General features: G+C 35.2%; 1 protein-coding gene across 1 annotated transcript in view; it reads right to left on the bottom strand.

Annotated features, from left to right (window-relative positions):
* The window catches only part of CLTC (clathrin heavy chain), a 66,615-nt gene that overhangs the window by 3,127 nt on the left and 37,657 nt on the right, over positions 1–25,831 (bottom strand). Inside the window, exons 9-31 of the mRNA XM_042915709.1 lie at positions 24,297–24,449; positions 23,560–23,682; positions 22,555–22,692; positions 22,178–22,342; positions 21,771–21,951; positions 20,258–20,421; positions 15,857–15,982; positions 15,073–15,215; positions 13,050–13,284; positions 12,247–12,369; positions 11,162–11,307; positions 10,502–10,685; positions 10,108–10,300; positions 9,482–9,639; positions 9,114–9,278; positions 8,886–8,993; positions 8,636–8,803; positions 8,133–8,282; positions 7,915–8,046; positions 7,689–7,799; positions 6,599–6,769; positions 5,780–6,001; positions 758–833 (exon numbers count right to left, since the gene is read on the bottom strand). Of these exons, the coding sequence (XP_042771643.1) occupies positions 758–833; positions 5,780–6,001; positions 6,599–6,769; positions 7,689–7,799; positions 7,915–8,046; positions 8,133–8,282; positions 8,636–8,803; positions 8,886–8,993; positions 9,114–9,278; positions 9,482–9,639; positions 10,108–10,300; positions 10,502–10,685; positions 11,162–11,307; positions 12,247–12,369; positions 13,050–13,284; positions 15,073–15,215; positions 15,857–15,982; positions 20,258–20,421; positions 21,771–21,951; positions 22,178–22,342; positions 22,555–22,692; positions 23,560–23,682; positions 24,297–24,449 (3,535 nt within the window). The remainder of the gene's footprint in view (positions 1–757; positions 834–5,779; positions 6,002–6,598; positions 6,770–7,688; positions 7,800–7,914; positions 8,047–8,132; positions 8,283–8,635; positions 8,804–8,885; positions 8,994–9,113; positions 9,279–9,481; positions 9,640–10,107; positions 10,301–10,501; positions 10,686–11,161; positions 11,308–12,246; positions 12,370–13,049; positions 13,285–15,072; positions 15,216–15,856; positions 15,983–20,257; positions 20,422–21,770; positions 21,952–22,177; positions 22,343–22,554; positions 22,693–23,559; positions 23,683–24,296; positions 24,450–25,831) is intronic.

The following is a 25,831-nucleotide window of genomic DNA, read 5'->3' on the forward strand; positions in this document are numbered from 1 at the left end:
GGTGCTGGGCTCCACACTGGGTGTAAAGCCTACTTTAAAAAGTAAGTAAGTAAGTAAGTAAGTAAGTAAGTAAGTAAGTAAAAGGAGACAATGTCCTAATATGTTTGTCTATTATCATTTCCTTTAGCAGGCTGAGATATAATGGTCACAATTTTATGCCTTCCTCCAAAAAACACCTGATTACAGTGACATAATATATACCCTTCTAATTCATTGTTCAAATGTATCTGTTCACCAAGAGTGCAAGTCTGAACTACTTGCACATAGAAGAAATTAAATTGCCTTATATATTCACTGAGAGTTTCAAGATCCTATCTCTCTGGAAAGTTCTCAAATGGAAACTACCTCGTTTTCTGCCCCAGTGAGAACTTAAAGAGAAGATACACTCTGTCTGTAAAGCACCATAAAGATAGCCTTGGCATGTTTTCTTAGCTTCTGCATTTCTGAAAACTGAATTCATCAATACTTCTAATTTATGAATATGTAACCAATCAGTGAGCAGGCAAGAGGAAAATTTAGGTTATGATTTTAAGTGACTATTTTTTAAGATTGTCTTTGCATTTAAGACTACCTTAAGTGACTAATATCAGTGTCTGCTTTAAGACTGTTTTCAGAAAAAGATGGTAGAATTATTCCTGAACTCCGTGAGCTTTTTGCACTTTAGACACTTAACTGTATTTCTATTCTGAAGTAGAATCCTTAAAGAATGAAACACTTGTCTACTACTTTTCTGTGGGTTTAAAGAGAGAGAGATTACCATAAACGATAGGTTGCGTCTCTGTAGCTTGTTCTTCTTCTTTTCTCAGTGATTCCGAAGCATCTAATTTATCCACCTGGAGAAAAACAGGTAATGTTACTTAGCACCTCAAAAATATTATACACCTAGGTTTATGGCAGAAAGTGGAAAAGCCTTAGTATGTTGAATTTTGTCAAAATAAAACAGACTAGAAAGAATATTCTCAGGCCCCCTCAAATTCAATGGCAATGTTCATAGTTCAGTCAAGGTGATTTTTAGCACTGTCATTATAAACCCTCAGGAAGGAGGGATTTATAAATGCCATAAAAGCTCACGCCAGGCTAAAACTGGGCATGCTAGGATGCAGCCAGCCTGAGGGAGGGAGATAACAAGAAGGAACCACTTTTTCAAATGAAGTTTAAACTTTATCAAAGGTAATAATAATGAACTCATAACCAGACAAGACTTCCCTCCCCAAAGGAAATGATATTCAAAAATGTGAAATGAGTTAATGACTGGACAAGTACTCATTTAGAATAAGCTTTCTTTTGCCAATTGTGCACAGCTTCTGCTGATAATTGTTATAGGTGCGGACTGAAATTTAAGACACAAAGTGGCTCCATATTCCATCTTTTTAGATAAAGACAGGCTGCATGTTTTAATGCTCTATTTTCTAAGAAGTAGAAATAGTAGTAGGAATGCCTAATTTTTGCCACATCTTTGAGGAAGAATTTGTTTTGTTTTTAATGAAGCCAAAGAAGTAAATGGCTACTACATGCTAACTACTCTAAATAAAAGTGGATAGTATCAGACAGAACTAATAGAGTAGGAGTCCAAATGTTTAAAAAAAAAAAAAAAAAGTGAAAAAAAGGAGCTGGAATACACAGGTCCCTCCATAAACTAGTTATGTGACCCTGGCAAACCACTGTACTGACCCTCAAACTTCCTTGTCTATATAATGATGGTTGAATAAGATATTCTGCAAAATTTGTTACAGGACTAACATGATCTGGTACTATAATTTTGTGAAGAATTGGGAAGAAAGGATATTAGGACAATGGGCTTAGGGGATATCTGCTATACAACTTCTACCTGCCTTTTAAACTCTATCTTTTAAACTACCTTTAAAAAGTTGGTATCTCAGTGAAAGCCTTATTATTTGTTGGTCTATCATTATACTAGAAGTAAAACTAAAACTTCAAATTCTGACATGATCTATTCCTAGTGGTTTTCAGAGCGCGCCAAAATGAGAGGCAGAATACAGGAAAATCTTTTAATGAATGTTCATGGCATGTTCCTCAAAAAGGTAAATAGTGAAAAATCCCTCACAAAAAAAGACATGCAGACGTCAGTGAAGAACTATAAAGACTGGGTCCTAAAAAGGTTAAAACAGCCCTTCCTTTCTCTTTGAAAGTATTTAAAAGTATGTTTGAGTCTTCACATAGGTTATTAAGGTTAGGACAGTATTTTATACATATTTTAATTGTCCCATATTAAATATTACATATATCTAATAGAATGTAAGTCTAATGCATTCTAGTTTATTAGGGAATAATTTGACAAATGTAAGCTGAGGTAGACTCTAGATACCTTCAGATAAAATTTAGTTTTTCTACACTAGGAAGATGGGTTGGTTTGCTTTTGTTTACAGTTTTCCTATTTTTATAGACTAAAATAGTTCATGTGTTACAAAGTAGCCCAATATCAAAGTAAAAACTACTATGGAGAAGTTCCATGAGAGATACCCAATGTTTGGCATTCAAACTTAAATATTATTACTTGAATATTAAAAGCACAGTCTGTGCCATCAAGGGGTTTTGCTAACTAAACAGTATCCAAGAGTGAGCTAAAGAGGTTATACCAAAAAATACATGGATGAGTGTGCTTAACTTCCAAGTTATTAGAAGAAAAATGAAACAGCAAAAAACCCCACCACTGCAAAATACATTTCCAGACTTTCAAGGACAAGAATCTAAAGTGAACACGTGTTTAAACCTAAATGTTAGAGGTGAAGTTGAGTCAGATGTTGAAGAAAGAAGTCCTGTTACAGAAGTACACCAAAGACTTCGAAGAAGAGCTAGCAGTATCACAATGCCCATGCATGCACATAGGCAGGTTGGGCAGAGGGCAAAAAAAGAAAAAAAGACCTCTGAAGGAATAGCATCAAACTAAGCAAAAAAAGTTTATTTTTCTATAATATGGGACAGCCTCTGGCACAGCAACATCCAATTTTTGTTTCCACTGACACAATTTAGACTGCTCAAAAAAGAAAAGCAGAGAAGGCTTTTATGAACACAAGCTTTTGTTAAGAGCTGTAACAAAAGTTTCTGATCCTTGGATAAAAAGAAAAATTACAGGGATAAAAAAAATTACAGGTAAAGCGTGTCACTGAGATCAGTTCCATCTGTACTATTAAAAATTCACTATAATGTAAAAGGCTTTTCCACAAAGACTGCAATATGCTGCAGAGGAAAAGTTAACATGCAGTCAGTTATTCTGGTGTATGTGTGCATGAAAAAAAGGCAAAAGTACTGAAGCAAGAAGTGAGATCTGAAGATGACTGTTGCTATACAGGCTCTCAAGAAACACACACAGCCCACAGCAATGCTTTAAGAGTTTCAAAAGTAGTATGATGTAATTGCAATGACTGTTGTACATGCTTGATTTAAAACAATGCATAACACTGCAGTTCAATTACCTGTTTTTCACACACACGCTTTCTAACTGCCTTGCTTACTAGCTGCTGAAGGGCCTCACACACAATGCATTTTACTCAGGTTTGCCCTAAGTTCCAATGGTGATTCCAGTTTGGTTCAACATAATTTCAAGGCATTGTCCCCCACCCAAAATCTTTTAAATTTGTTTCAACTCTCCTTTACCTTCCCACCCTTTTACTACAACAATTTGATAACGGACGTAAGTTTGTTTCATTTATATTGGGATGGAGACAAGCCAATGAAGGAAGCAGCAACCAAGAGGTGCCTAAATTTGACCTTGGACAAGCCAACAGATGAATGAAAGCAAATTTTAGGTATCTTCAGAGGTGTCCCTTATTACAGGAAGAAGTTAATATTGCTTCATTAAATACAGAAATATTCCGTGTTGCTTAGCAACAATTACAGCAAGCTACTCTCGTGATTAAAAAAGTTTTGTTTCCTCTTGAAAACGGACTAGCACCATAAGAACTGGACACCTGGAGAAACATGAGGAAAGTCTCTTCGGAAGCAGCTAGTATCTCTTGTATCTACTTTCAGCAAAAAATTAGTAAGAATCAAGAGATCAGAAACTGGATCACAGTCCTTCAATACCAAAAAAAAAAAAAACCCCAAAAGCCTTTTAGGGCATATATATACATATATAAATTCAACAACTGTCAGGCAAGCTCACAAAATAAAACCAGAGGCTGCTTAAATTTATTTAGAGTATTAAGAAAATCCTATTATGGTCCAGATACCCTGACAGGGAAGAGAAATTTCCTGAAACTTTGGAAATTAATATGGAAACTCACCATGCTCAGTTTTCAATAATACATTTAAGAGAGACTGTGAACCAACTACTGATTAGCCTCCTGCCCTTCCTAAAGCCTATTAGCCGATTAGTAGCAAACATCTACTAATGTCCTACAGCTCTATTATAGTTATGTTTCAAGGGACTTGCAGAGGCTTTAGTGAAAATTTATTGGGGGGAAAAAGCAGCAGCAGCGTAGAAAAGGAAGGAAAAAAATCATGCAAATTCCTTAGACTTAGTCCTCCAGACTTAAAGATGGAAAAGAATCAACTTTCACCTTTTCCTTTATTGCATCAACCTGCAAAGGAATTCAGAAGGTGCAGCTTAGAAAAAAATCAAATTCCATATTGAGCATAAAAAGGTAGAATCAGCAACAAAGGTTTAGGGGAGAAACATCTAACCACTAAAAAAGGCATGAGAAAAGTGAAAATAAAGGGCATACTGGAAGCAAAATTTAGAACTTTTTTTTAAACTTCAGAGCTTATTGCAGAAGAATTTGTGCTAGAGTCAGTGTGAAAGAAAGCAGCATAATCACTAGTAAAACTTACAGCATTTCGGTTAACAGCAGCTTAGAGCCAGGTCTCATAAGTTGGCATTATGCATACAAAAAGAAGCTATTCTCATCTATAGCTAATATAAGGCAACTGTTTTCTTACACTGGGTTTCAAGCAGTTTTTATACCAAAAATGTTAATTCTTAAAAAATTATAACTGGACACAATGGTATCTACTAGATGGTAGCCTAAAGAAATATTCATACTGGGGGCCGTTAGTAGTGCTTTGTTTTTCCCCCTTTACTCCGGCATGCTGAAGAGATCAGATGGGAAACTCCGAATTTAATAAGCATGTTTTTGCTTTGACAAATGGATCCTTTAGGACCATTTTTTTTTTTTTTAAATGTTCTACAGTAAAGAGCTAGTAACTGTTGAGGATCTAGTGAGTAAAAAATATTATGATATCAAAAAGGGACACTAAGAGGAGTGAATTTAATAAAATGATTATAACCACAGCTTGTTTAATGCACTTTTAGGTAATATGTTAAACTCCTATGATTTTTTTAAATTAGGGGTTAAACTATCAAAATATTGAGAAAATTAACAGGATGTTAAGAATAAAGATTTTGCTTCCCAAAAAGAAACAGGCATACATATTAAAGTCAAGAAGCAACCAAAAAAAAAGGGAATCTATACTACTAAGTTACGGACATCTAAGTCACAAGAACGGATTTGAGGAAGATGTTATTTTCAGGAAAAAAAAAAATTTTGTTATCAGATGTTAAAAAAAAACAAACATACAATATAGAAGTAATACTATTCACCCTCAGAAATACATGGAGGGTAAACATACTGACATGTTTGAGTTCCCTTTTCCATTCAATGTCACTTGTCAGACATCAAAAATTTCTGGAGAATATTTTATGACAATCAAATGACTTACTTCCACTAGACAAAGAAAATTTGAAAAAAATAGACCTGCATGTGGAATTTTACATATCCTCAAGGTAAGTAGTTCTGAATACACACAGAGGCGCCATTACCTTTGTCAAGTATTCCTTCATGACCTGGATGAAATAGGGCATGGCAAAATCCATGATATTGTGCCTCCATGCAGTTTCAAGGACAACATCTGGCCTTAAAAGATCATAACAGGTAAAAAGACAAGCTCCAAAGCACTCTCTTTTTTCTTCCTGCAAAAACCACTGTAGGAGTTCTTCAGCCAATTCAGTATCTTTAGATTCAGAGGCATACTGCATTGCATCCTATTCAAAGGAAAGGATGATGGTGAAACATTAAATTCAAATATGCTGAAATGGCAAACCAATTATACAATGGGGGGTGGGGGATCCCAGTTATATCATTTAAATTGAAGATTTGTTGAAAGAAAAGAAAAAAATAGGGTGAACAATCTTTTTTTAAACAGAGAGAGGCTTGACAGAACATAAGATGACCACTAGAATCAAGAAATTGACTTAATTACCACCTCCCTTAAATGGGGGCTTAAAGACAATTCTCACATTTGCAAGACTAATACTTATATAGACCATAATCACTTCTCTTTTAATTTCTTCTAAATTTATTTACTTTGACAGAGAGCAAGTACAAGCGAGCGTGAGAGGGGCAGAAAGAGAGGGAGAGAGAGGGAGAGAGAGAGACAGAATCCCAAGCAGGCTCTGCTCACAGCTGGACACAGGGCTCAAACTCAGTCAAAACATCACCTAAACTGAAACCATGAGTCAGAGACTTAACCAACTGGGCCTCCCAGGTGCCCCTGTAATCACTTCTAATACACCATTATAGGGTTACAACAGGCCATCTAGTACTTGACTTAATAGGCCCGCCCCCACCAACATTCCCACCTTGTACAGGCTGTCTTTCTTGCACAGCTCTACACTCTGTTTCCAGCGGTTGTTGCCTTTGAAGAGATAAGCAGCAATTCTTCTGAACTCAATGAGTTCATGTTTTTCCAAACGCTGAGCAAGTGAGATATTGTCAAAGTTGTCATAAGCATCTATAGATGTTCGCAGAGCCTTAAAAAAAAGAAAAAAAAAAAAAGCCATCCAATGCCAAATCAGTTTCATTTTAGTTTAAAATTTATTCCATGATTCTTGATCAAGGAGCCACTACTGTATATGACTGACTGTATATGATGTGATCAATATGCTGTATGATGTGTATGTATAGAATACAACTTGACCAATGAGCATTGTAATATGACAGCCTAGATTCAAGCATCAAACCAGAAAGTTGTAAGCTGAACAAGTATCAAGGTTCTTCAATCTGACTGTATAACAAAAATCTTCAAAGGTACTACAAAATTTCTGTACTTTTCTCCAAGGTTTTCAGTATCAAAACTTTGAATAGTTATGAAAATGGCAGGATTTGTAATTTGGAGGGTAAGATTTTATGTTTCAGAGAAACTTCTGATACAACGTGACATGGTAGTTAGTCATATAGCTAAGCATGGGATCTGAACCCATCATTTGTTGGTAATAAGAGAAAGAAAAAAAGGCAACTAGCTTAACCTTAACTGTAATTTTGTTTTTGCAAAATTCTTCACAAAGGCAAGTTTGTTAAAAGACAGATACTAATACGCTACAGGGCAAGAAAAGCAGTGAATAAATACACTTAATACCAAATCAGTTTTATAGACTAGTTAAAAAAATCCAAAACTCTTTGAACCCTGCCTACAATCAAGATGTTTAGGGATGAAGTAACCATAACATTTTTTCTAAAGCATTAACCAAGACAAGATCTAAGCAAAATTCTGCAAACTTTGCACTTAAAAGTCAGATTTATTGATCCTGAAAACACCACTAAGTTAGATCCGAGGCATACAAGTACCTACTGTTTACAAACCTAAGGGATAATGGGTTTTACTCAAAAACATACCAACAACCCAATTATAACCTGAATTTTGAGAATATATGCAAGAACTAAAAGTTTTACCTGATAATCTTCTTCGGTAATAAAGAGGTTGTTCAGTGATTCATTCACAGACTTGTTGTTGTGGTTTTGAACTGAACGCAAATATGGTTTCACCAGTGGTAGCTGTTTAACCTTTAAAATAAAGAGTGTTTTACAAACATAATACATCCTTAAAGTTCCACAGACAAAAGTTACCAATGTAAGTCTTAGCTCCCTACTATGAGGTTTTGAAGTTTTTAAAAATTACCTTGCTGAAATAATTGACAGCACGAGTATGATCCAACCGTGGAGACAGCACCATCAGCAAATCATTTAACAACAGAGGCTTGAATTCTAGGTAGAACTGTATTGCTCTGTAGTATAGTTCCACATTGGCAACCTAAAGTGGGAAAAGTCCACATAGAAGTTGAGTTATTTACTAATGAGCTCCTTTTGAAGCTTGTATCTTCTGAAGAAGATACACACCTTGGTAATAATATCTTTGAACTGCCCTTCTTTCCATGCATCAGTTGGATGGTTCATCATAGTAATTATGGCATTATCATACTCTTCATACTTGTCATACAAAAACACCAATTCTGCCCAGAGATGAGCTTGTTCTGCAGCTCTAAGCACCTATGTAAGAGAGATTTAATTGCTTTAGATATGGGTCTGTAATTCTAGCTAAAGCTTAAAAAAGAAAAAGAAAAAAACAGAGGAAGGAAAGTTTATTTGAGAGAAAGAGAGAGCATGCACACATGTGCACATGTTGCAAATGGGTGAGGGGTAGAGAAAGGGAGAGAGAATCCTAAGCAAGCTCCACACTGTCAGTGCAGAGCCTGAAGTGGGCCTAAACGCACAAACCATGAGATCATGACATGAGCCGAAACGAAGAGCTGGGACACTTAATCGACTGAGCCACCCAGGCAACCCATTAAAGTTTCAGTTATAGCTACAGAGCCACCTCACAATGTTAAAAGGCTGATTACCTTAGGAATATTCACTCTGGACCAGAACAGCTCCAGATGCTCCCTCATTTTCTGTGGCTTAAATTTAGAATATAGAATAGCTAATTCGGTAAACATTCCCATATGAGCTCGCTCAAGTCCCAGTGCTGCTTCCAACATGGTTATCAGTTCTTCAAAGTATCCTCGGTCCTGAATAAGGGAAATACACGATTAAAGTTTAAGACTATCTGTGGCAATAGATCTCAACTAATAAAAGACTCTTGTTCATTACCTGATAGTAGTTGATAAGTTCCTCCAATTCATCTGCATGTACTACAATATGAAGCCCACACATTTGAGCTAGACGGAACTCCTTGCCATCTACACAGGCGAAGCAGACCTATAACAAAAATTTCAACTACATAAACTCAAATGTAAACATGGCTGGTTAATTCAATTAATCAGTTTAAAGAGATTTCTAAACATCTGAATTCTTCATTCAAACTGGTATTGAGATTACCTCTTTCCATGTTCGAGTACTATTAGCTTTCCTAGCTCCATCAACAGCTGCCTGATATTCACCCAGGTGAACGAGGGTAGATGCCAAGCGTCCAAAATTGGAGACATTGTTGTACAGTAATTTAGCAGCATCATACATTTTTTCATCATAACAACGATCACCAACCTGAAACAAACAAACGCAAATAAACACAATCCATTTTTGGTAGGCCTAAACTCAATCCTCATTCCAAAGTCACAATTCAATTTAATACTGATAAACACTGTATTTCCTTTGGAATCATCAGTTGTGATGGGTTGATCCTACTAATAAAAAGTTGCTTAACAGTTGACTTCTACACTTTGAAAAAATCTGAACAGGAAACCCACTTGTTGGATATGAGCATTATTTGGCCCATTGATGAACTCTTCCAACTCTGCAAGGCGGTTTGTTTTAGCCAGTGCAAATATCAATTCTGTCTCCACATAGGATTCACGAGCCTTCTTTCGGGCCATCTGCAAGTACTTCACTAGTTCTTCCCAGTTTCCTAGGTATAAAGAAGAAAATAAATCCAAACACTAATATCCTAACATTTTTCACTCAAGTAAATGAAAATTATTGTTAATTTTCTTTTTAAGGAACTAATATAGAAAATAACAAATCTAAACAATGAAATGCATCTAAAATGGCAAAATTCCTGTTCTGTTTCTGTATTATCACTGACCAAATTAACAGCTGAATTCCCCCTTTATTAATTATCCTTTTCCTTAAAGTTGTAAGATTAGAATTCAATCAGAATTTTATGAGAATTTTAATCTTCCCTATGGACTTTGTAAGTTCACAAAATGCAGCCTTTCTGTATGTGGACTAAGATGGAGTGCTAAATGTCTTCACAAGTAACCGTGCAATATCTAACTCCTATATAAATTCAGAACAGACCGATGTCCCAATGCTTAGGGCTAATCGTAGCTTCAGTACAATTTCTGAGGTCACAAACACATAAAAGAAGTCATACCACTGGTGTTGGCAGCCTGAACAACTTCCATGTAGGATGAAGGATCATCCGCTTTGATGTAAGAATCAATGGCTTCTTTCACCATTCCTTTCTGCAACTGGGCTTTTGCAAGCTGACTCCAGACCGCTGGTTCATTGCAGCGTTCAGCAAACTCATATGCCCGGTCCAAGTTTCCAATATGTTCAATCAAGACCTAGGCAACCAATTTCTGAATTAGGGTTACAGTAGAATGAATCTGGCCACACAGCAATTACATGTAAATGGTTAGGATTTTATTGCTTTTTCTATTGCCCAAGCCATCAATTATGCCAGGCCTAACAGGCTTGTATAGCATACAATAATCAAGAGAAGGCAGTACCTTCAGTAAATCAACTTAGGCAATCTGAAGACCAACCTGCACTGCTGAAGTATTGACATCAAATTTCCGGAAAATGGCAAATGCTTCTTCAAACAACTCATTGCAGATTGCGATATTGGCAATATCTGGGGCATCATAATTATCCAGGCGGTTAATATACTCCATAACACGTGTACGGTCAGCCTTGATTGCAGTGAGGATGAGGAGGTTTTGCAAATTCCTTTTAAGGAAAAAAAATTTTTGGATGTATTATTTCAAAAGCTTATTAGTCATAAAGAATAAACACTACAGCTATGAAGAGTTGTTTTTTTTTTTTCCCTCAATGGCAGGATGAGGAGTGTATGAGAAGAGTAATAATTCAGACAACATTCTCTAGTCTTTGTCTTTTTGTTCCTTCTTAAAACTGAAAAGCCACAATTTAAGACTGAATATAAGAGGGGGGTGCCTAGGTGGCTCAGCTGGTTAAGCATCTGACTCTTGGTTTGGGCTCAGATCATGACCTCATGATTAGCGAGTTCAAGCTCCTCCTCATGCCCCATGCTGATGGTGTAGAGCCTGCTTGGGATTCTCTCTCTCCCTCTCTCTCTGCCCCTCCCCTGCTCGCTTTCTGTCACTCTCTCTCAAAATACATTAAAAAAAAAAAAAAAAAAAAAAAGACTGAATATAAAGAGCCAATGGACCCTTCTTATAGCATACCTGTGTTCACTGAATACAGAGTTATCAAGGACAATTTTCTCCAGCAGTTCAATGAGTTCATTAGGAAGGTCTGCAGTCATAAAAGCCTTGACAGTTACTGACACTTCTTCAGGGTCCTGAGTTTCAGACAAGGCTGTCTGTACAACCTATAGAATACATATAGAGTTAAGTACTAAAAATCAGGGTGATTATGAAGACATTATCTAATGAGAATAATCTGGTATAGGAAAAATACCTTTACATTTCCACACAAAGGTGTTTTCTACACAAATACACATATACCCATATCATCCACATATACCCATTCTTCTGAAAAAAATCACCCTAATTACCTAATTTCTATCTTTTTTTCCTGATTAAAACATTATCCACAATAACCACTCCTCATTATCACTTTAATGACTACATATGATTCGACTACATAGATGTGGCAATACAAACTAATTCCTCCATTTTTTGATAGTTATATGGCTCCCAAATTCTTTAATAGGAAGCTTTGTATCTAACATGGGAGTTTTCCTTAGAAATGCTTCCTAGGAGAGGAATGAAGAATTAACAGCTTTTGATTTATTCTCTTCCATATTTATACTTCAACCAGGAGAATTTAAGAACCATTATAACAACATTCAATTTTTACTTTTTAAAAAAATTTTTCATGGTTTTAAAAAATGTTTTCAATTTACAATGTGTGTAAATATATATATATATAAACATATGTATATGTATTAGTATAATTTTATTTCATTCTTTTTTACTGCCTTCTCTTATAGTAAAATATGATTCATTTAAGTACATACGGGTATACGATAACAGGAAAGGTTTTATTTGTAGTTAAAAAGATGAGACTTAAGGGGTGCCTGGATGGTTCAGTTGGTAAGTGTCCTGACTCGTGGTTTCAGCTCAAGTCATGATTTCACAGTTTGCAAGTTCCAGCCCCTCATCAGACTCTGCTGACAAGTGTTGAACCTGCTTGGGATTTCTCTCTCCCTCTTCTCTCTGCCCATTCCCTCACTTGCATGCACTCTCTCTCAAAAAATAAACAAACATTTAAAAAAAAGAACCTTGAATACATTTGCCAATTTTACCTGGTCAATAAGGGGTCTCCTGTAAGGATTACTTTCCAGCAGCACACTACCCCATAATTCTGGATCCTTTCGGCGTACCAAATAGCGGGAAAGACTTTTGAAGAGGGAATTCTCATTGCAAACCTAAGTAAGATATTAACAGGTTAGTTTCAAGGTAAAAAGTAAAGACTTCTTATTGACTACTTTAAAGGTTATTTCCTTTATATAAATACACGCTTTTTATTGTTTCATTGGGAAAAAATCCATTACTTTTACATATAAACATGAATAAGTCACAACCAAGTTGTAATTAAAATTCAATATGTAATCCTATACTAAAAGGAAAAAAATGTTATAAAATGTCACTGACTGGGTCAATGACAAAACTAGACTAAAACAGGTATTAAAGTATTCTATCAGTGTCAAAATAACTAAAGTTGGTATCTACAGTGTGGTTATGAAACAGAATTCCTTACTCTTAGGATTATACACTGAAGAGGTATGCAACTTACTCTCCTATGTGCACACATATACATATGTATGGTGCGTATGTGTGTTTATGTATGAGACAATGTATAAAACACAGTGAGAAAACTACTGGATTAAAATGTTAATAAGTGAAGATAGACTTAATCTGTTATTTTGGCCACTTTAAATTCACAATTATTGTCAAATAAAGTTTTTTAAAAAAGCACTCATCTACAAGAAATGCTCTGTATTACCTAAAGCCACTGTTAAACTCAAAATTCACTAATTTAACATTATGCAACAGGTTTTAAAAAATGCAGCCTTCTCTCTGTACACATTCAGCTATTAGTACTCACATTAATAAGTTCCAGATCACACTGGCCACGTTCATAAGCAACACAAGCCAAATGTGGATCTCTCTTCTCACAATACTTTCCAACAACACGACTGTCATAATAAGGATTTTCACGAAGAAATCTCTCTGGGTTGTTATTACTGTCTATGTAGATTTTGGCTAATGCGTTGTGAGTAGCAGGCTCCTCACAGCCCTCATGAATTCTGGCCTCTAGCCAAGGCAGAAGCAGTTTCAATCTAGTATTAAAAAAAAACACACACACATACACACACACATACACACAAAACCACACATGCTGTATTATAAAAAAACAAAACAAAACACACACAACTCTTGACATGCTAAATACAGAAGTACCTTATATGGTATATAATGTTTTCCCATAAATGATTTTGAATTCTCAAAAATTCCATTACCAACTGGGAAATTAAGTTTCAGAGATGATTAAATGATTTGCCCATTACACAGAAGATAGCCTTAGAGTCTCCTAGACCTACCTGCCACATTATCTAGATAGAATATAGAAAGAAGAGATTCACAGATTCATGTTGTTCTTTTTTATACTGGACAAAATATCTAGATATTTGGAAGAAGAGTATGTGGTATGAGAAAAAAGGCCAGATTACCTAAGGTTTCTTATAATTTTAACACAATTAACAGACATTACCTATAGCCACAGGGGTCAGTACCCTAAATACACAATGGGAAAAAATCTGGTAGCATTAGAAACTCTAGGTTTAAAAAGAAAAAAAAAAAAAAAACACTCTAGGTTTAATAATACTGCCAGTCATATGATCACTCCACCAAGGATCATGGTTTCACTACATTGTAGCTTATGTTTCAATGGTCCTGATGACTAACACTCTTTTGACCATGGTTAAGTATTACAAGCACCCAGAGGAAAAACAGTAGGCCATATTTTGGCTACCAAATTCATGTAGTTATTTTGAATACACTCCCATTAGGGTAAAGACACAACTTTTGTATTAAGGCAAAAATTCAAGATCCTATAAACACATGCAATCCAAGCAGATATGCCATGGCAATCGAAAGAATATAGATTAGCTAAGGCACATTTAGACTAGTGACTCAGGTGTGAATCTAGTTTATCACAATATAACTTGTAACTTAAAGACCAAATTGTCTAGCTCTATCTGGTTATTGACTTAGAATACACAACAAACAAGATTGTTTTCAGGTATTAAGATTTAAGAGTCAACTGAAACCTCCTTCTAAATATTAAATTGTTATGACCTATAATCAGTTCAAATTAGGCTCAAGCTTTTAAAATCAGTATTCTAGATCTCCATTGTACTTAAGTACAGAATTTTTCTATGTTTGTAATATTCAAATATAAATTGTATGAATACCATTATTAGGACACCTATACCAACCCCGGTTAAAATTAAATCCCATAGGGTTTCTCGTTATCTTTCAAAGCCAGAGTAATTTCCCACTATTATACCAACCCGCCAATCTCATTTACTCTATCCACACTTTCTAAACATACTAGTTCATCAAAATGTCCCAGCTAAAAAAAAAGACTTCATGGTACAATAAATTTTTAGAAAAAAATTTTAGAAATTTCCTCTATTGGAAATTCAGAATTCATATTATCACATTAAGGTTCAAATTAAAAATCAGTTTAACCCCAGAGTTATGCAGGGACCCTTTTCTCTCATTATACTTGAGAAAAATTAATCAGAGAAGAATCAGTTACTAAAATAGTGGTACTGTAACTAAGTAAAAAGAGGCTTTTACATAGTTTACATTAAAAACAGTCAAATCACACAGCTGTAATTAAAAACATGCAAATAATGTCTATATGACAAAGCTGTAATGTTTTAGAAAACAGATTTCTTTCAGCACCTACAGCTAACTTATCACTTCTAAATTAGATGTCTCCAGGGAATCACGATCCACATTAAACAGCTTTTAGGCAACTGACAGGTTGTATTTTTATCCATTACCAAGCTAAGAGAGACTGATTTATCCCAGTTATATAGGTCAAAATGGTACCACACCTGTTTCTTTTTTCAACCTCAGCTACAAGCTCATCAGTAGAGAATTGACCTCTTACAACAAGAATCAAATTTTTAATGACATCTTCAGAGCAATCAACATCAAGCAATCCTCCAATAACCACAGGAAGTCGACTCGGATTCACCTATGGTTAAAAAAAAAAATGTCGTTATCTTTAATAAGCAAAGAAAGCATAAAGAAGTTTTAAAAAAATTAAACTCATTTCCCCTTTTTAGCTCAGTTTAAAATTCAGTAATAAACCGAGAGTTTAAATTTGCAAGTAGACAGGAAAAGTTAGCAGGAAGTGTGGCTTGGTTAAATAATTACCTCAGCATCGCTCCACATAAATTAAGTAAGTCCAAAGAAGCTACAGTCACAGAATGTGTACAGAAGACTAATTTAAAGGCCTCCATTACAGCAGAACTGCCTTTCGATTTCTGGAGTTAGAAGGTAAAGTTTCTAAGATCAGTATTTAAGATGGTTTTACTGTGCTTTAAAAGTCTATGGCTTCCACACGAACACCTCAGGGGTTAGGTCACCAAGTAAGTTGTGTGTAGGTGTCACCCAACTTTTTCATCTACAGCAGCTTGTTCTGGTTTACAAACTTATACCTGAATGTAAAATTCTAATCTAAATAAGGATTCCCCTTTTTCTGAAGGGGAAAAAAAAAGTTGAAAGCCACTGTAGCAGACCACTCCCATTATGTACAGAGTTTCAAAAAGATATGAAGATTTCCATAGTGTGAGAAGTACAATCTACAATATGGTACTTTTAAGTATTACTTACCTTCTGTACGTATATCTCTATATACTTTTGAAGATTATTTCTATATAAATAGAGCACCAAATCATGAACAAAGTCAAACCGATCACACACAATGATAAGTGGTAACTGATCTGTTAGCTTCGCTTCCTGAAAAAAGAACAACAAAAAAAAGCCGTAATTGTCTCCTTCTGTGAGCTATCGAATCTATGTAAAATAGGGGAATCTGTTCTACGCTGGTGGGAGAGGCTCACATAAAGGTCCTTTCCACATATACCATTTACCAAAAAAAAGTAACAAATTAAGATTTGTGAGCCACCAGTGGCATTCAGGATAGAAAATCATCACACTGGGGACTTTAACAGTAACATTTCAACTGAATTGAGTGTTGATTTAAGAATTACAGTCACATTGTCAAAATGGCAAAAATGGCTCATAGTTGTTTCAAACTAGTGATTTTTTACCCCTCCCAAATTCCAATCTATATGGCTAGCCCCTAACACTATTACGATAAAGCCTACAAGGAGCAGCATAATGGTGACAGCCACGAATATACCACATGCTGCTGTGATAAGAAAAAGGTTAAAAAAAGAAAAAAGCACATAAAGAAAAGACATCTTTAAATTACCAGTTGCTTTTACCATTACAAATACCAAGCTATAATCCTACTTACAGATTTACACAGATGTTACAGACAGGTAGATAAGACCTACACTGGGCATTTACCTGATACATGTCCTGTTACATTCCACAGACATAAGGTACAGCACAAAAAACAACAGTTTCCATCAGGAATTCATTTATACAAAGTAAAACATTCCTCAATAAATGATTCCTCTATGACAGTCTACTAAGCAAGGAGAACTAAGCAGGATAGGACTTTCCCCAATGGACAGCCACTAAGAACATTTGCAATGTTACAAAAAAATGGTTCCTAAGTTTAGCACATATCACTCATCCAATTATAAGTAACTGAAAATTAGCCTATGAAGTGACCAGAGTGTAACACCAAACTAAATCTAGGAGTCAGGAGAAATCCTGGAATAAAAAAATCAAAATGGCTGTAAATCTGAAGTGGAAGTCCAGCTGCAGATTTTTCACATTAAGGAAAGTCTAAAGCATGTGTTGTTATTTATTTAGCACCATGGAAACTCTCTACTAATAGCTGCTAGAATCATTTCTAGACAAAATGCTGGATCTACCTATCCAAAAGATTTCAGTTGGCCAAGTTTTTCCTACTAAATGAACATCAAAAAGTGGATCAACACACTAGTCCTCTTTACTCTCTTTAATAACCACATAAAATATTATAGACTTTATTTTACCACTTAGGAAATACACTTGGAAGTATGTAAGATTACTTAGATGTTCTATTCTCATGCATGAGTGTTTAAAATTTCTGCTGGCAAAGACAATTTAAGATTGAAAAAGTAGATAAAAACTAGTATTTTTTTGATTGCCTAAATTTGCACATGATTTCATACATGACAGTGATGCTATTAATATTTTTAATTATTTACTAAAATAAAAGGCTACCCATTAGCAATTATGGTTAAAGATTTTAAGATCAAAACTGAAATTATATAAACACATTCAGAGGTTTTCTTAAACATTAAGTTATTCACTTAACTAATATTTACTGAGTACCTCCATATCAGACACTGTTCTTATGCACTGCAGCATTCCCTCAAGGAACTTATGTTCTAGGGGGGAAAAAACAATGTCTTATAGTGTTAAATGTTCTAAAGAAAAATAAAGCAGGATATGGGGGAGGGCAGGATGGAATAGGCATAGGTTTTATTCTAAGAAGGGTAAGCTGAGACATCATCCGTTCTCATGACATTTCATCAGAAACCTGAACGAAGGTAAAAGATCCTGGTCATGAAGATTTGAAGGGAAATAAAAAGTAGAAAGGGGCACAAGCAAAGGTCCTGAGGCAGGAGAGGCAGGGAGGTGCAGGAATAACAAGCAGGCAAGTATGGCGTAAATACAACCAGAAAAAGAAAAAGGATAAAAAATAAGATCAAAGGCAGCAGGAAGCACATCAGGGGTCTGAAGAACAGTTCCATGCTTTCTACAGACAGCCACAGTTCCACAGGGTTAATGCGTGAGTCAGATGATGCTAATGATATCATTTCATCCTGGCTCACAAGCTACTTTAAAGAGAAGTCATAATCTACCAATCTCTGTATTCCTGGTGGCTAACATGTAATTGGCACTTCAATGTTCAAGATTACTTTTCTTACCACAATTTACTTATACCACCAATTCTCATATAGCTAATACCTCCAAACTGAAGTTTAATGACAGTGATGATGAGATGCAGCATTGTAGCTACACTATACAGGTCAATAAGTAAAGTGAGTAAAGGGCCTAGTATGTTCATTCTTACCACTGAGGTGAAAGGTTGAAAACAACAGTAGCATCTTAGTACTGAGCTTCCATCTCAGACTGAAGATAAGACACGAGGTTTACATCTAATTTAGGCTGGAATTAAAATTCCTTCACAAAGTCAGGAATAACTTAAAACCAAAAAGAAAACCTGCCTGATAGAAAGAGAGCATATGTAGGCTGATTCTACCTTATTTTCAGGCCCACCAATACAGTACATTAACAAGAGTTATCACTTGAACACCTATGGCATACAAGGTACTTAACTTGATCAACACAGCTTCTGGTTGGAGAAACCAAGACTAAGGCATACTAGTTAATTTGCCTGAGATAACAGACAGATACTGAATAATAGCTAATAACAGAAATAGAATTTGAACCAGGTCTGACTAGTTTAAAAGCCCAAAATCCATATCCATTTCCCTACTCTACCAGATCTGCACCTAATTCATAGTGTGATGTATGGAAGGGGAGTCCTCTCTCATTACATCTCAGGGGGGCTAAGCAACCTATGACTGCACCATGCTAGAATCCAGAAGATCTTTTTTTTTTTTTTTAAGTTTAAGATAATTAAGTGAAAAAGTTAATTTAGTCTCGTTTTGCACATAAACGACTCAAAAATACAAAACACAATTCTAAAGAAATGACAACTGAAGCTTAACAGTCAAGAGCTTCCTAACAATAAAAAAGATAGTGTAAGAGTCTGGTAGTATTTTTAAAAAAAGGAAACAGTGCCGATACTCAAAGGAGGAAGTGAACTATTGTCATGGATACTCTAGTCAAGCATGAAGTATCAAATACTTCTCCTTTGGAGGGCTTTTTGACACCAGAAAGACATGGATTCAAATACATCAGACTGGCCAGGCTACTCAGAATACTCATGATGGCCAAGATATTATAAAGTTATACTCTGGGGGAGTGTTTATCTTTTCATCTAAACTATGGGGCAACTTCTACATTTTAACTACTACATTACACGAAAACCTCTAAGAGTTTAGCTATTTAATCTAGAACCCAGTAGTGATTCTTCAAAGGAGCAGTTAATAAAACCATAGATTATCCAAAATAACAGTGTAGGAATAGGAAAAGCCTATGTTTTTTACTGAATTACAAAATAAACATTTTGGTTTTAGTTTCAAGGTAAAATGCTTCCAAAAGGCACGAAATACTTAAGAATTTTATACATAGTTTCCGGAATCATTCTATATAATTCAAATACGAAATATATAAATACATATATTTTAAAGGGGTAGTCTGAGTGTTCCATAGTCTACCTGATTTTTATCGACAAATGCCAATTCTGAAGTTTTATTTTTTTCACAATGGAACTAGTGGGTATAAATAAAGTTAAGTAAACATTAAACAAATTCAGGTGCCCTTAAGTATGTTTTAAAGAGCTAAAGATCTTTTAACCATTACTCTTCACTCCAACACAGGCAGTTCTTACTTCTCTATAACTACTGCCACGGAGTGAGGGTTTTTTCTGTTTGATCTTACCTTCAGTTTAATGAACTATATATGATTAACACTCAGTTTCTAGAGAAAAGCTAATTTGATAAGAGGCAAACTGATGTTTCTCAGATAACAAAATGCTTTGTATATAATAGAGGCTCCTGAAAAGGACACTGAGGGCAAGCTGATCTTAATCTTCAAAAGGAGCATACACGAAATTCTAAAATGACATGGGGAATCTCCAACCACTTTTCAAAACTGAAATAAAAGAAAGGAAATTCCTTTGACATAGTGCTATTTTTTTTTTCTTCTTTTAAAAAGATGGTCATTCTTTTTTTCTTTTTTAAGAGCTCGTCATTCTTAGGTATTATTTACCAATTCCCCTCCCTATTTCAGAGGAAACCATAGAGTATCACATTTGGAAGAAATAATTCAGCACAAAATACAAGAATATTAAAAATTTCCCCGTTTAGGGAAAAAAAGATATTTTCAATAAAGATATTCATCAATACTATGATGAAACCCATGTAGAACTGTTGATCTTCAATCCAACCAGAAAGTGCATTACTCAAAACCACTTACCTTGAGAAAATTCTTGACTCGCTCAGGATCATAGCAGTTGCTTTCTCTGCAGATTCTTTCTACTTCTTTGATCTGCCCAGTCTTGCAAGCTGCCTGAATATACTTAAAGTGCACATCTGGGTCCTGACTAAAGTTAACAATGGATCCCAGAAAATAAAAGAGACCTTAAAGAGACAAATAACTGAAATTAAGGATACATACACCTCTGAGAATGATAGAACTGAAAAATATTTAAGCAATTAAAAAATACTATGACAATTATACCTCAGTTTAAAAAGTTATGTTGAATAAGCACCCCCCCCAAACTGGTTGCTCAAAACGCTCAATTAAGAATAGCTCAATTAAGAATACTAATTAATCTAGTAATCAGTTCAATAAATGGACTTGCACTTTAATCCCTACAGAACAATTCAATGTCTTCTAGTAGTTGAGAAATAGGGGGACAGCTACTTAGTATGAAAGCTAAAAATCACACCATATTCCCTATGAGAAATTTTAAATGTCCCCTATAGCAGGTTTTTCCTATATGTAGTTAATAGGAAAAACACAAAAGCAGTTTGAAAAGAATTTAATACAGTGCTGCCCAACAGAACATTCTACAATGATGAAAATGTTCTAGATCTGCACTGTCCAACATGGGAGCTGCTAACCACATGCAGCTATTAAGCACCTGAAATGTGGCTACTGTGACTAAAGATCTAAAATTTTAATTGTATTCAATTTTAATTACTTTATGTGGCTACACGTGGCTATTAGATACTGTACTTGAATGAACAAAATCAATTTAGTGCATAGTTAACATACAGAAAGAGAAAACTAGTAGAAACCTCTCATTCCTTCTATCGAGAACAGTTATGACAAAAAGAAGGAAAAAAAGGTAATAAACCCAAGAGTAACCCAACAGTGATTTAGTACTTGGTACAGCAGTGATTCTCAAATGAGGTGATTTCCTTCCCAGAAGACAGACATTTGGCAATGTGTGAAGACACTTTTAGTGGCCACAACTGGTGCAGCTGATGCTACTAGCATCTACCGGGCAGAAGCCACGGATGCTACTGAATATCCTGCATGCACATGACAACCCACCCCCGAAATAAATTATCCAGCCTAAATTAACTATAGTGCAAAGATGGAGAAAACCCAGTATATAGTGACAAGTCACAAAATGTCCTTGGCTAGAAACATTTGCCACTGTAAGATTCAGACAACATAAGCATGAAATCTTATTATACTTCATCATTTGTATTTTTATTTTATACAATTCTGACAAAGCTACTACATATATTTGGGTCTTAAAATTCTGCCTTTAATTCATCTCTAAAATATCCAAGCAGACAGTCTCGTTCACTGCACATCCCCAGAACTCGGCACAAAAGAGTTGACATTTATTAAATAAAACTCAAAACTATCCCATAAAACTGATCTTGTAGAAAGAATTTCCAACAGCCCATGATTGTAACAAAACCCCCTCTTGGCTATCTTAATTTAAAACAATTCAGAAACTCTTAATTACCTTCAAAACTCTTGAAAGATTCAAAAAGTTCAATCAGAGATTGAGTTGACAGTTGTTCGTGATACTTGGAAGCCACTTGAACACAGATCTGCAGATTCTGACGAATATTGGCAGACAGCATGGCCCTGAGGCATTCTAGGGAGTCTTCTACTGATAAGGACCCAAAGTAATTCACTAACCACTAGAGGACAAAATAAACAGGCAGGCAGGTAGGTAGGTAGGTAGGTAGGTAGGTAGGTAGGTAGGTAAATAAATAAATAAATAAATAAATAAATAAATAAATAAATAAATAAATAAAATAACATTGAACCTAATGGTGGAATGAAATTACTATTATTCAGTGCTACAAACAAATTTTCAATAAACCTATTAATCATAATAGCTTCTGTTAGGTAAGACTGTAATACCTCAGGGTTAAGAAGATGGGTGTGAACAACTGCACGTTTTATGTCATATAAATCAGTGAAGTGTTCTAATGCACGCTGCAGTAGACCAGCCTTTTCACACAGCTGAGCAATATGAGCCCGGTCATAATGTGTAAACATCTGATTCCCTAGAATAGCATCTGCAACCTATAAAAACACAAATAGGACAAATTTATTTTATACCCCATTTATATTAATAATTCTATACCTAGATTACACATGAAGATTCAGTAGTCAATTAACAAAGGAGAGAGTACAAAGGCATCTCAGTAGCTTCAAATAGCTTAATCTATGCAGCTCTAATTAACTACTAAAACAATGTTGGAAACATGCCTAAAAACAAACAGGAAAAAACATACCTGAGGTGCATGCATAAGGTTCATCTCAAGCAACCGTGTCTGTAAAGGACCTTCAGATGGGCGATTATTCTTCAGGGCATCAAGCAAGAATGCAGTACACTGCTGAATTAGATTGTATTCCATAAAGACATCCACAATCTGGAAAAAAAAGGATTTAGAGGAAATTAATATGTTTAAAGCCTGCTCTATGATATTGCTGACAATACATAAATGAAATCTCTTACTTTACATATAAAAAATTGCCAGACCAAATCCCAGATTTAAATATTATTTATACAATATCACTTCACAATTTAAGAATAAATTTTTGTCATCTGCAGTTATTTTTAGTTCTGGTAAAAACAAAGTATTTCAAGATACTATATAATAGCACAATATAATCAAAACAATAGCTTCAAAATTGTAATGAAATATTTAAAATACAAAATATGAAGGAATCTGTGACTCCCACCTCCTCTATGCATCTCTTCCCTCATCCAACAGTAGCAACCATCCTTTGTGTTTTATTATTCCCATGTATTTTTCATATTTTTAATACATACATCTCTAAACAAGATGGTGTTTGTTTTGCACATTTTTTAAATTTTTATTTGAGAGAGAGCAAGAGCACATGTGTGTGAGCAGGGAAGAGGGACGAGAGAGGGAGAGAAAAAGAATCCCAAACAAGCTCTGTGCCTAGCCTGGAGCTCAATCCCAGGATTCTGGGATAAAGACCTGAGCTGAAATCAAGAGTTGAATGCTCAACCTACTGAGCCACCCAGGTGCCCCTGTTTTGCATGTTTTAAAACTGTATATAGGTGGTATCTTCCTGTCCAGTCTTCTGCAACTTTTGTTTTTGTATTTTTTAATAAGACACTTGAGGTTTATGCATGTAGATGAACACACTCTAGTTTCTACAAATTGGAAGGTTAATAACCCATTTTTCTCCAAAGCTGTTTAAACCCAGATCCCTCCATTCCCTATTTAAAATCTTACCTTCTACAGAATGCATTTTAATGCCTTTACCTGTGTGATATCAGCAAGTGGTTCTTCATCCTGAACTAACATTTGAGCAAACTGCTGTCCCTGATCTGGACTGATACGCATGACATTTCTCAGCAAAAATATCCAGTCTGGAGTATATCCAACCTACAAATAGAAAAAAAATTTGCAACTTTGCTGCAAAGTTTCATGTTTATATCATTTAAAGGCTTTTTCTACAACAGAATTTTGCTAATATAGAACTACTGGTGAAAGTACAAACTCAGTTTTAACTTAACATGCTAACTGACTCTGGTTTGTTTATATTAGGCAAAGAGACACCTTGGTGGCAAACGTACCTGAATGAATAGCTATAAATTTTTATAACTGACTTAGTTTCAATGAATGACCATTTCGAAGTTTGTTCTAACAGGTAACAGGCCCCTGACATGTTAAATTCTGAGAAGCCAAGCAAGAGTGCCTCCATTTTTTTTAAAATCATTTTTTTTTTTTAAAGTAATCTCTCCACCCAACATGGGGCTTGAACTCACAACCCCTCAATCAGCCCTGCATGTCTGCTTACTACGCCAGCCAGGTGCCCCAGTGTCTCCATCTCTGAATAAGCATAATTCTGTATGTGAGAACTAAAACAGAATGTTTATACTTCTTCAAGTAATTCTAAATTTAAAGAAATTCACTATTAAAGTCACTGACAGTTCCTATAGGCTAATTTCTCAATGTTTTGACAAAGTTATATTGAGAATCTGTTTCATTGAACTCACTTTTTTAGCATATAAAACAATCTTCTGGACTTGACCTGTTTCTGCAAAGCACTGAATTACTTTATTTGGGACGTTAGCCCTCAGGTACACACTAAGTGCCAAGGTAGGGTCCACAGATTTCACAAGATCACCCAGTTCTTCAGAACATTCCAGCTGTCCAAAGGAAAAAGAGATTGTTTAGTAATCCATGAGCTATTTTATAAATAAATAGTTGATATCACTTCCACTATAAATTAAAACTAGTATGACAGGCACTTACTCAATTATCCCAGAATATATTATAAATATGCAAGCGTTGTGGTTAGTAAAGACTCTTGATCTTGTATTCACAAGACTGTCTCAGGAGAATTCTCCACACATCCTACTTAAGGATAAAAAGCCCACCAGGACTTCATGCATAAAGATGTTACAACTACTTTGCTAGGAAGGTAAGTATTTAAAAGCAGAATCCTGTATTTCTATTAAGAATACTGTATTCAGATATCAGACCCACATGGTCCCAATTTTCCAAAAATAATGCAACTTTTAATGTAATGTAACCAAATGCAAATTTAGTATTTAAGAGCCAGATGAGGCTTATCATAAGGACCCTTCTTAAAATTATGATGTAATCTGTATGTCTAAAGGATCTAAGCTCCATTATCATTTTGACTTTCGGACTGAAGGTTGTAAAGCAGGATATACGAATTTTACAGGGTCAAAGAGATAAAAACTATAGACTTTTGGGGTGGTATACAAGCAGATATCCTCCTCTGTGCTATTCAAAGCTGAGTCAGTCAGCTGCCCAATCTGGAAAACGGTTTCCCTAAGAGCTTTGCCTTATATACCAGAGTTGATTTTCTACTTTTAATAGTAATGTTAGAGAACAGCGTTATCACTGACAAGTAAGTTCTACCAGAGCCTATACCTCTTAACTGTATGTGCTAACTAATGTAGAGTTGATCAGTGTCCCTTTTACCATAAATGGATCCCACAGGACCATTCACAAAAAAGGTAATGATACACAAAAAAAGCTTTCACAAGGCTGTATAGGTCAACTCAGTTACTTTGGTTGTTCCCATCCTCCTCCCTTATCTGAAACAACTAGGACGCATCTCAAATACTCGCTAGTGTGGCTAGTAACTATTCTTCAGCACAGACTCCTGTCCAAGCATCCCAACTCTGAAGTACTATTCTCTAGTATCCTATAAGACTGCCAAAAGCTGGGTCAAGAAACAAGGGCTAAGAATCACTAATGTAAAAATATTATCAAATACACTAAAACTGAAAGGTATAATAACATTAAAAGTTATTCATTACTCAAGAGTACTTTAAACAGTACCACCTTAGTTCTCGACAGTGGCATCAGAGAGAACAATTCAATAATGCTACTTTGTGGAAAAGGCTTTTTATGGTGGTTACGAAAGGAATAATGCCACCAATGCAACATTTAAATTTGTTAGTTGCCTTACAAGTAAGCAATAGTTCCCATAATGTGCTTTAGGAAACAGCACTATCAGATGCTCTGTGTAAAAAGAAATTAGTAAGTACTGAGT

The sequence above is a fragment of the Panthera leo genome, chromosome E1 (genome assembly GCF_018350215.1).
Source record: "Panthera leo isolate Ple1 chromosome E1, P.leo_Ple1_pat1.1, whole genome shotgun sequence".
NCBI classification, from domain to species: domain Eukaryota; kingdom Metazoa; phylum Chordata; class Mammalia; order Carnivora; family Felidae; genus Panthera; species Panthera leo.